Below are 12,017 nucleotides of genomic sequence, written 5' to 3'. Positions count from 1 at the left end.
GGTAACCCCCAAAACATTCCTTTTAAATTATGTTAATTAGCTAATTAATAGATTTATTACCTAATTAATCTATTAATAGCTAATTAAACTACCAATTACCTACAAAATACACTCAAAAACACCACAAAGGGCTGGCCACCTTCTCCCCCCATGCCCTATATAGACTACCCCATTTTCTCTAAAAACCTAAGTCTACACTCTTGCTAAATACTCAAAATTCTCCGAAAACTTTTTCTCTCTAAATTCTAACTTTGGCATCGGAGGTTTTTCGGCCAAAGCCCCCCCCCCCCCGGCCCCCTTTCATCGTGGACGCGTGAGGTTCTTGACCTTGACCTAAGGTGTTATTTGTTTTGTAGGTGCAATTTTGTCCAAGAATAAGAAGGAAGAAATTTGCATCCACATGACTAATTAGTAAAGATTTTATTGACCTTTAGGCTTTAGCTAAATAACCTTAAAATCAACTATATGACATGCTAAACTTAGTTCCGTTACCAAATGTGTGTCATTTTCCACCAAATAAAAGAATTGATTTGGAATATATATTCAAGTGGACTGAAAATTATCTTGATTGACGTAACAATAGGAAAATTTAAGCATTTTAGAATTGAGCTTCAAGCTCTGAATTGGGCTCAATCTCCATCATTCTCAAGTCGAGATCGTGAGGCACTTATGATACATATAATATTTTGCAGTATTGTTTGTGTAAACTGGTCTCAACTTATGACTATGGAAATTATGGGCTAGGCTCTCTATGGCGAGCCTTAATACTCCATTTTTCACAGAGCAAATTAGAAATCAAACTTATCGCTTCAATGTGATCTATGAACTTCATTAGATCAAATTCTCTTGTCATATTTGAAAATTATGTTTTCTATGCTAGAGATGCCAAGAGAGCAATATCGAGAATCATACTTATTGTTTTGATGAGACGTAAGAGCTTTTCATCTTAAATTCTATTGTCAAAATTTTGTTATTTTGAATTATGTTTTCAAATAGAATTGCTAGCAACGCCTATTTGATGTAGGTATTAAATTGAGGTGTTTTTGTCAAATCAAGTCCTCTTAAACTGGTGATTTCTTAAATTTAACGAAGATTTTTTCAGAAAAATGACCAAAATTATTGACGATGGACAATTTCAGGGACCATTTCTATTGATTAATTCTCAAAAACCAAAATAAGGAATTATGAAAACTATTTTGGCTAAAAACCATAATTTTTTAATAATTTAATACTTCCACTCTTTAGAGTTGTTGTTTAATTTTCTTCAATTATCACGCTATATTGCTACCTCAAAAACATACATCATAAATTAGTGCATTGAATCATATCCTTCCACGAAAACTCTTTCCCTATTTAACTATACCAAAATCATCACCATCTCAAACGAATCATCTGCCACCTCCAATGCTCCAACCCACTTGAATCAAACCACTCCAGTCTCCAATCACCGATCCCCCACCAATTAATTAACCTTAAACCCCAATCAAAACCGCATAATCCGACATGCTTAATTAGCTTAGTTGTCACATATGTCGGCCAATGATTGCTCTTCCGGTGCGGCCATAACTGGCCCGGGAGATGTTCTTATTTGGCGGGAACACCGAAGCCTTCGAATTCGACAAAGTTGGTGTTCTAAAATATGAAACAACAAAAGCATTTTCTAAGATTACAGATCCGACATTTGTTGCGAGTCACTTTTTGTCCCTTTTGTTCCCAATACATGTCACTCAATCATCGTTTTATCTTCCCCTTAAAGAATTCCAATTTCCAGGTCTCCAGGTTAAGTATATTCTTAAGCGTAAAGAAAATCCGAAGATTTAGAAAGAAAAAAACCTGGGTTTTGATCTGATTCTTTAACCCGACGACAGGCTGGTCCTGTAAATTAATTTGCAAAAAGATTCCAACTTTCCTACTTAAAGCACCAAAATCTCAACTGGGTTGCCACCGTTTTATCTCTAAACCCACTATAATCTCAGCTTTAAGCTCCCTAATTAAGCTCTTAATCCATCCATGGCGGACCCTTTTGTAAAAACAGAGGAGCCACCTTCCCAACTTACCCCTCTTCTCGATTCTAATAACAATAACAACCACCACCATAACAACCACCACCTGGGAGGAGAAGAAGAATATAAAGACACGCAATTGGACCAAACCCTCCAATGGCTAGAAACGTTTCTCACTCTCTTGGGCTTCAACCAATCTTCTTGGTTGAGCCTTGCTCTGTCCTGGACGGCTCTGGTTCTCATCGGTGTGGCTCTTCCGGTGGTTGTGCTTGTGGTGTTCAACTGCTCCGACTGTGACAAGTATCAGATTAAAGGGTTCGAGCTCGTTATCGTGGGATCGCAGGCGGTTCTGGCGGCGGTCTCTGTGCTCTGCATCTCTCACAGTCTTCGAAAGTATGGCATTCGGAGGTTCCTTTTTGTTGACCGCTACAGCGGTCACATGGTTCGGTTTCGAAACGAATATATCAAGCAGATTAAGGTATAATTTGAAATGGTTTACTTGATGAATTGATTGTGTTAAGAAAATTATGCTATGCTCCGGTATATGGCATCCGTTGAATGAATGTAGCATTAGATGTGCGGCCAATGATTCAACGGCCACAGATGTAGGTGTATATAGCATGCTAGAATTTTCCATATATGAACGTAAAATGTGGTAACCAAATTTTCTTGGGACATATATCTTGGCAGGATTCTTTCTGCTTGCTCGTTCGGTGGGCGCTCCCATGTTTTCTTCTGAAGACTCTACGTGAGGTCGTTCGGATGATTTATGTCCATCAGGATTCATCGGGGTGGGGGATGTCGATTGGCGTACTGTTAGCCTTGGTTCTGTCATGGACTTATGTGAGTACAATCACTCTAACAGCCAGCATTTTGTTTCACTTGGTCTGCAATTTGCAAGTTATCCACTTCGACGATTTCGGAAGGGTCTTGGAGAGGGAATCTGACGTGCTGGTGTTTATGGAGGAGCATATCCGTCTGCGCTACCATCTCTGTAAAATAAGCCACAGGTTCCGGATCTTCCTCCTGCTGCAGTTCATAGTTGTCACCGCAAGCCAGTTTGTGACTCTATTCGAGACCACAGGATACAGTGGCGAAATCAGTGTCATAAATGGAGGCGATTTTGCAGTACGTTCAACGCTTTTTGTGTGTATCCGATTGTCGGTAGAGTAACTTCCCGCTCATAATTCCTTCCTATTTTTTCTCCCAAATTTTCAGGTCTCCACGATTGTTCAAGTTGTCTGCATTATCCTTTCCCTGCACGCAGCAACCAGAATTTCCCATAGAGCGCAAGGCATAGCGACAGTTGCCAGTAGATGGCACGCGTTAATGACATGCAGTTCTAACGATACATCTAACAACAGAAGCTCAAACGGCTCGGTGAACTCAGAGGCTGCCAATGCATTAAACTCGCTGCATATAAGTTACTCCGACAGTGATTTGGAGTCGATGGATTATGTTCAAATGCCTAGAAACACACAGCTGGCTTCGTACATGTCTTCGTACCACAGGAGACAAGCTTTTGGTATGGATCAGCTTTCATTGCTTCTGAAATACATTTCTTTGTATTCTCTTAGTTCGCTTGTGTTGGTTGTTGAAGCGGCGGATCACGATCCATGTTTTTATTCTCCAATGCAGTGTTGTACTTGCAAACCAACCACGGAGGGATCACAATATTCGGATGGACGGTCGACAGAGGCCTCCTCAACACGATCTTTTTCATCGAACTATCTTTGATTACCTTTGTGCTTGGAAAGACGTTAGTTTTCTCCTCAACTTGATACGTTCCCACTCTTTCCCGGCCACATTGGCGTTGAGAAACCGACCTGCGAAAAAAGAAGTTCAGGGTTCATGCCCAGAATCGTTGATTTGTTCTGGTTTGCATCGTCATCTCTTCACGATGTGGTACTTTGAAGCGTACGACTTGTTTCCGACTACAAGTCCAGCGGTCGGAGAGAAATAGGAAGAAACTTGTATGTTGTAAACTGTATACTTCAAATGCCAAATTCACGCTTCCTTTTTGTATACCTTCTACATAGGAGAAGAGTTTAAGATGATTTATTTATTTATTTATTTTGGTCGACGGTTTAAGTAGACTGGAAGGTACCATTTTTCATTGTTGTATTGAATGCCAAATTATGTAATTTTTTTCGGAAATTACAAAAACGCTCGAGTTTCTGCGTTCACTAACATATAAAAATATCATTTTTTTTTCTCAACTTCTCTCTACAATTACTTATGCGTAGAGTATCAAAAGTACAAATTTTCACTAAAAAATCGTATCAAATTATAAAAAAATAAAAATTGAAACGACTAGGGTACTAATTGTTCTGATTCCCTTTCCTATGCATTTCCCACTTTCTTCCAAATGAGGAACACGTTTGGCGAACCCGGTTGCACCAATTTTCACCTGACTACCCAGGTTTCATTGTCGCATGCCTAAACCAAACATCAAATTTTTGGAATGGACCGCTTAGCCAAATTCCCCCTTCCCTTAGTGTAAAAAATATCGATGAATTTAAAAAAAAAAAAAATATATATATATATATATATATTTGGAATGGACCGAGACAAGCAGTGAGATTAATACACTACAGACTAATCGGTGCGCAAATGCAAACTAACATTTTCGACAATGCAGACAGAATCGAGTCCCACAACGGCAGATCGTTAGCTGTGATTGTGCATAAACTTCATCAGCTAATTACCTGTATGTGCATGCGATGTCTCTACCGCCTTAATCTGCCTCTCGAGCCTCAATCAGCCACCACCTGCAGAAAAGCATATGGCAAAGTATTTGTCTACATTCCACCTAGGCTTACTGATTCTTCTCATACGATATTTGGTTAAGTTTATGGGAAGCAGACAACTACATTCCATCTTCAAGCAACCCATTCGACTCCAGCCGTGCCTATAATGGAATTACGATACAGATAAGCAACAATAACCGAATATCAAGGAGTGTCCTCTTATCCATTAAAGAGACGAAAATTCTGAAAACCCATTCATCGATACAAAACTACAAAAGTTGCACCATATGCCAACAAAGGTCGTTAAAATTGAGAATACATATTAAGGTGCAGATTAGTCATTTTGCAAACATATTCACATCTTCAAATGACCAACACTGTATTTGGAATTTGCATGAATCAAGGTAGATATATATATTTATAATCAGAAAAACATATGGATTGAAAACACACAGAAAATCAAGACAGCACAATTGGCGGAAAATCAGCTAGAGTTTCCTCTAAACCATGTATATAAACCGTAGTTTATATGCTTCGAGTTAGTCATCCCTATACATCAGCGGACCACCTTAACCCTAACTTTTTCTAAACATAAGTTTCAAACTTTCAAACGAATTACACCATCGTACTAACTTATATCCAAAGAAAAGACTCCTATAACTCTTCCAGCTTTCAACAAGATGGTGTTTGTGAACCAAGCCTTAAGTATTCGTAAGGATACATGCATTGGCTTTTCAAAGTTCATTATATAGAATAATTTTGGACCAGAATTCATATCCTCATTTATGTCCTAAAAAAAATGCACGAAACAAGACAAACATACAAAAGAAAGGGCTAGATGACAAAATATGTTTCTATCGCTACTATAACTAGCATTTCAGTATCTACGCATTCAGATTTTAAGCAGCATTGAATTTTATTCAATTATATGAACAACATAAAAGCAAGCTGAATGGCCACAACATGCTCCTGAAATTGTCAAATTTAGATTATGAACTGTCCAGGAATTGCAACCAGAATTGATTTTTATTCTTCATTTTCCTAATGCATTTCTCAATACACTTCTGGAACCAAAAAAAAAAAAAGCATACACTAAAATGCCGTCAAAATAATTCACAGAAAAAACCATTAAGATCCGAAGAAGATAACACCAAAATCTAAACAAACCAAGGGTTTGCATAGTACCTCTAGTTTGCCCGTAGGAACAACTAAATGAAGTTCTATAAATTCCTGGAAGTGCAGGAAACCTCCTCAATTTGCTTGCTTTGATACTGCAGTGACATGCGCAGATATACGTCATAAACAAATCTGGAACTAGTGAAATGTTGATTCTTCACCACCAGAAGCAAAAAAGGGAATAACTGGACAAAGTGAATCATTTTACATGTCCACGGGTACTGATGGAGGTCAAATACCAAAAATGACACTAACAAGGCACTGAAGTAAATAAAGAATGAACTACTACACCAACACAGGGTAACCATAGAATAGAATCAATTTGGTACGAACTCACTGAAAATTTGAAAATAAAAGAACTACACTAAGCAATAAAGTTGATATCTGAAAAACTCGATGCCTACCCAGCCCAGAAGCAAAAAGAGAATGAATATAGTTACAGTTCTTGTGCACATATATTAGAAAGGTAAATTACCATGTAAACAGTCATGTACAGCATTGTTTTTAATACGTATTTTGAGGGCTTCAACTTCCAAGAAGTAACAGAAAAGATGTTTGTTCACTATCCAACAAATGTTTTAAACCAATATATTGTCTATATTATAATTAAATAATACCCTTATGGCTTAAAATCTTCATCCCCCAGAACATTCCACAGATATCAGAGAGTAACATATTACCTTAAAAAATAATATGGTAACTGTCAAACTCTTCATCTAGAAAAAGCAAAGAATGCCCCTCCACTTCACACCAACCGCCTCTTGCAAACACAACGTGAATATTAAATATGTTCTAATATAACTGGCAGTGCTAATATTGAAAAGCAAAAGAGAGCTGTTTACAATGTACCAACAAAAATATGTTACATTCACGAGTTTCAGCTGCAATTGATTCTCTTTTCTAAAGAAAAGGCAATGAAAGTAATGTCACAGATGCATTCCTATACGATGATCAAAGATGAAAGGCAAAGTTAACCTCGACATGAAAGCAATGTCACAGATACATTCTCCAACCAAATCATGAAGTGCCTGCTAAAAAACAGCACAAATGATCATCTGACATAGAATGTTTGCAACTTCCGTTTGAAGCATGTCTCTCACCTCAGCCATGTCCAATATCAAGGCCACAGATCACTGATTCATTTCTACTAGCCAAATACTCCACCAGTTCCTATTTGCCCTTGCTGCAACTCCTTTCTACGTTGCTCTTCCAAAGGATCTGGACTTTTCAACACTCTCCGCGTGCGCCTATTTACAACATGAATTTTGTTAAATGTAGGAAATCAAGTCCCAAGTAATACCACATGTGGGACTTGTTTGTAGCAATAGATAGATCAAGATACCTGTCCTGAGCATGATGAGCAGGAAAGGTAGGCATGAACTCCTTCGTTGTAGGAAGAGGAACTTCACGAAACCACTCATGATTCAGAGCATCTCCAGCTGTAATTCTCTGTATAAATTACAGTACATGTATAAGCAACTATACCAATCATACCCAAATAAAGCAAGTCTAGGTAGCAGACTTACCTCTTCAGGGTCATAAGTTAGAAGCCTGTTCAACAAATTAAATCCAGCATCAGAAAGTACTGGAGATCCAGTAAATGGCGTAGCTGGGAACTTCTTGCGCAAAAGATTATACCTGAAAGAAACAGGTCAGAAGTTAATTCATAAATGAAAAGCTTAGAACTGAAAGCATCACCAATGGAGGCCAGATAGCCAGATGAGAATCACCCAAAGCTGGAAGCCTGGGAAAACAGCGGCAAGAATAAGAACATCAAGATGTCACAATGAAAATTTGGGAATTACTTCAAAAAATATTCATACTTACGGGTGCTTGACAAAGTTGACCTTCACTCCAGGAAGCTTGGAATATCCGGGCCAGATTGTCTCATTTGGTGTGCCAAGGATTCTAAAAATCTGTAGTGATTATAAATTTTTATGAGAAGTGCAGTGATTATAAACTTAAAGAATAAAAATAACTAAATCCGCAAGTATGTGAATGAGTAAGAAAGTAATCAAACATCAAGCACATCAAATAAAATTAACTTACCTTGTCAAGTTGATCAAATTCAGTTTTCCCATTGAAAAGTGGCTCCTTTGATAATAGTTCAGCCATGATACAACCAAGTGACCACATATCAATAGCTGTTGAATATTCTTTCGCTCCCAACAGAAGTTCCGGTGCCCTGCATTGAAATAGCATTAATGACTAAAACTTTTGAGGGTACACAAAAGTATGCATCTACGATCTACATATAACATACACAAACACACATATACATGCACACCAGGCAAAAGCAAACAATAACCCACACATAACAAATAAAACAAATCATAGGAAAGACAATTGTGGAAAACCGGACCAGCTATATCAATGGCCTTTATCACATTAAACCCATCATGACTAACATATGCTGAGATGGCATCAACCTTGAAATACAAAGAGAGATGCCAAGAATACAAAGTTAATTGTACAGTCAAATTACTTGAGAATAAAAAGAACTGAATCCAATAACAATGAAAACCCGTGAAACCATATGTCAATCTTGAAATTCAAAGTGGAAGTCGTCAACCAATTAAAAAAATCAAAGATGAATTAATAGGTTAAACTGATACGCATAAAACACCTAAAGGATGAAATTAAAAATAAAATAAAGAGCAATGGGCAGTTGCAGCTCACCTGTACCAAAGTGTAACCACCAAATGAGTATATGGTTTTAAAGGACTCCCGTACTGACGAGCCATCCCAAAGTCACATATTTTCAACTCACCCCGGTTATTCATAAGCAAGTTAGATGTCTTCAAATCTCGATGAAGCACCCAATTATCATGAAGATATTTCACACCTGCCAATAACTGAAGCATAAGGCATTTAACTTCACTCTGACTGAATGGCTGCTTCTTTGTCTCCATGAGTGCTTTAAGATCATGTTCCATGTACTCCATCACCATAAAAATACTATCAAGGTTACTCCCCACCACCACTTCCTTCACATCAACAATTGATGGGTGATGAAGCGAAAGAAGAATGTTTATTTCCCTAAGAGAAGTCAATGGGAAACCTTCTCTTTCCTTCTCCATCTTTACCTTCTTCAAGGCCACAATTTCTTTAGTTTTCTTATCCATAGCTCTATATACAACACCATAAGTGCCTTCATCGATCTTGTTTAGTCTCTCAAACTCGTCAACACTTCTACAACCCTGAAGCATGTTCACGCTTCTTTGTGGAGGAGCTGCAGGTTCTGCTGTCTCGCGAGAGTTATTGTCATCATCTGAATCTGTGTCTGACTTACTAACACTAGAATCATTATTACCATGATCCTTGTCAGTATCCATAAAGTCATCCCTCTCTGAATCATTATCATGGTAATCATCCCTACTGGAAGATCTTATACGGGCATCTGTTTCATCAGATTCAGATGACTGCGCTCTTGCTCGTTCGGACTCGTCTCTCTTAAGCTCCCCCGACTCTGAGTTTAATGAATTATTCTGTACTCTATCTTCCACTGACCCTACCAGAGGAGTTTTCTTCCTCCTTTTAGGCATTTCCTGGTTCTCTAAACTTTCACCTTCATCACCAGGTGATATGTTTCCTGCTGCCCATCTTGAAGATGATATATTACGGGTGGGGACATATTCTTCATCTTCTAGCTGCTCTGCTTCATGATCATCACCCGATTGCTGATTTGGTGAAGATATCCCTAGTGGAGACTCAGAGACACCATTACTAACATACCCAGACGCCACTGGCGCCTTAACTGGTGAGGAAGATTGTAAATTCTCGACTTGATCAATTTTAGCTGAAGATACTTGTACACTGATATCTGAAATAACATTAGGAGACTGATGATGTACCCTAGACAATGATGGTGGTGGAGGAATTGCTGCACCCGCCGTGGTGATCTTACTTTTTGATGGATTACTCACTCCTTTGTCATCTCTATCCCAGACAATTGGCGAAAACTTCCTTTTCTTCTCTTTTGGAGACTGAGTTCCATTCTCCACAACTTTTGAAACCATACTTTCTTTGACCTGCACTGCCGATTCAATAGCATCGTCAGACCCACTCTCACTCGACAATTCACCAGGTTCCCTATCCAATGCCCTAACCGAAAACCCACAAGGCTTGGGCCCACGGCTCACAACCCAACCACTGCTATTGCTTGAATCATTCCTAACCGAAGAGGAGCGATACCCACCATTAGCCGCATTCCCCTCCTTAATATCCTTCTGCCTAACCCTAATTTTATCTCTCAAATCCCTAGCTTGACCCATTTCAACATCAGGACTTCCGTTCCTAATCCTTTCATAGTCCTCTTTGGCCGTAGCAAAATCCCTCCTTGGAAAATCAAAACTGGACTCGCGACCCCTGAACTCATTTTCGCGATGGTCCCCATGTCTTCCAGCAGCCATAAATCTCTATATCCAAAGCTCTAAATCACCACGGAATAAGGAACCCTTATCCCAATTCAAGTTAGCTATAAAACACTAACCCTAAACCCCCACAAAATTAGCCCAACTACTTGTTCCCAATATTTGAATTGAAAATTCACAAAATTCGAAGAAATTGAACACGCAACCCTAAGTCCCAACGGACTCGGATCCAAAAACAAAACGAAATTCAAACAACAGAGCAGAAAACAATACCAGTTACTTATTCAATTCTCGAGCTATGCAGCCACGGAGATTACTCGATTTCGAAACGAAACCCTAGAAATTGAACAAGCAAAGAAATTGATAAATAGGTATAACTGGGGGAATTCGGGTTTGAAAGGAATTGATTGATACTGTTTCAAGAAGAGAGACGGCGAGCGCCGACTGTAAAGCGAAAGGAAAGCCCTCGACGGAAGACCGAGGAGAGGGAAAGAAGTGCGTACGCAGGTGCTTTGAGGTCGGATGGGCCTTTTGGCTTTGCCAATTTTATTTTCCTGCTTTTATTTTGTTTTTTGTTTTTTATTGATTTATTCAGTTGGCAAAATATCCGTTGACTCAATTTCCATTTTTTCTGGGGGCTGGGGGTGGAGTGGGGGTTGTCATGAACCTTTACTATCAAACATTTTGCCCTGTCAAAAGATTTTCTATTTGGGGCAAAATTTTAAGATTTCACTACAATACATGTGTACTTGAAGTATTGTGTCTTAAGTTTGGAAGAGCGGAATAAACGTGGATTCAAGAACTCATCTCAATACGATGCGATGGTTCTTAACTTAATTAAGTTCATTATTAGATTTTGATTGAGTTTTTTTAAAATGGCTCATTTCGCTGCTAATGAATCTATTTTATGGAAATGGAATATGCCTATGAATAGATAGTGCTTGTTGTTGCTGCTTTGATGTAGCGTTTTTGGTTTTGCTGTCTGTTTTTCTTGTGTCTACAAATCTTTGTTGCCTTTTTTTTTTATTTTTACAGTAGCACTTTGCTTCTTGTATTATCTTTTTCTCATCAATATATTTTATTTATAATAAAACAAATTTGTTGCAACCATTTCATTATCGCCTTTTCATGTCTCTCTCATTATTAGAAATAGAAAGTTTTAACGAAAAACTCACGGTACTGTTCATTTTAACGAAAAACCGTATTTTTACACTAAAACGTCAATCCTGGTACTATTCACTTTACCCTTTATTTTGTCCTTATCGTTAAAACTCAATGTTTTTAAGCCATTTTTATTAGTTTTTCTTATCATAGACTTCCAATATCTCTCTCTTGTTCATGTGATTATGTAACTGTGGCAAGGGCAATGTGGAGGCATTGGCTGCTATTGACCCTAATAACTTACATAATCTCCACTTTGAAATTTCATTTGACCCATATACTAGCTTAAGACAAATGAAATAAACAGACCCTTAATCAATATTTTTTAACTGACACAAATCAAAACTACGTCATCTATGTTATGTTTCACTTAAAAAAAAAATTAGCACGATTACGGATTAGTAATCATGTCATTAAACGCACGAGACTGATTTGATGAGAGCAAGTTACATGCTTTTCCTCCATACCAAACACACAGACATCCCCATTGACATACAAATTAGGGTAAAGTACAAAAAACTACCTCAACTATTGGGGTCACGACAGTTTCATAC

The 12,017-nt window shown here is 38.2% G+C and overlaps 2 protein-coding genes across 6 annotated transcripts; one reads left to right on the top strand and one right to left on the bottom strand.

The window, feature by feature from the left end:
* The first annotated feature begins 1,471 nt into the window (after positions 1-1,471).
* LOC125471310 lies at positions 1,472-3,826 on the top strand. Of its 2 annotated transcripts, XM_048571591.1 has the most exons (4): positions 1,472-2,481; positions 2,694-3,131; positions 3,222-3,528; positions 3,642-3,826. In XM_048571591.1, exons 1-4 carry the CDS (start codon positions 2,011-2,013, stop codon positions 3,782-3,784), a joined length of 1,359 nt encoding a protein of 452 aa, XP_048427548.1. In that variant the 5' UTR covers positions 1,472-2,010; the 3' UTR covers positions 3,785-3,826. The 2 variants fall into 2 exon arrangements, with proteins under 2 accessions (XP_048427548.1, XP_048427547.1); XM_048571590.1 differs by having other exon boundaries at positions 3,222-3,826.
* Positions 3,827-4,529: 703 nt separating this feature from the next.
* LOC103949906 (cyclin-dependent kinase G-2) lies at positions 4,530-10,385 on the bottom strand. 4 transcript variants are annotated; one of them, XR_007253564.1, is made up of 9 exons: positions 8,609-10,385; positions 7,979-8,114; positions 7,757-7,845; positions 7,456-7,567; positions 7,272-7,378; positions 7,030-7,176; positions 6,610-6,687; positions 5,939-6,024; positions 4,530-4,914 (listed from the first exon to the last, which is right to left on the bottom strand). XR_007253564.1 is itself a non-coding variant. In XM_048571588.1 (7 exons), the coding sequence occupies exons 1-6, from the start codon at positions 10,339-10,341 to the stop codon at positions 7,077-7,079; spliced, it is 2,277 nt and encodes a 758-aa protein (XP_048427545.1). In that variant the 5' UTR covers positions 10,342-10,385; the 3' UTR covers positions 6,718-6,957; positions 7,030-7,076. The 4 variants fall into 4 exon arrangements, 2 of the variants coding, with proteins under 2 accessions (XP_048427545.1, XP_009359321.2); XR_007253565.1 differs by lacking the exon at positions 6,610-6,687; XM_048571588.1 differs by lacking the exons at positions 4,530-4,914; positions 5,939-6,024; positions 6,610-6,687 and adding an exon at positions 6,718-6,957.
* Between the last annotated feature and the right edge of the window lie 1,632 nt (positions 10,386-12,017).

The sequence above is a fragment of a genome, unplaced genomic scaffold (assembly GCF_019419815.1).
Source record: "Pyrus x bretschneideri cultivar Hongxiangsu unplaced genomic scaffold, Pyrus_bretschneideri_v1 Contig6, whole genome shotgun sequence".
NCBI lineage: Eukaryota > Viridiplantae > Streptophyta > Magnoliopsida > Rosales > Rosaceae > Pyrus > Pyrus x bretschneideri.
This window is presented reverse-complemented; position numbering and strand designations above follow the sequence as displayed.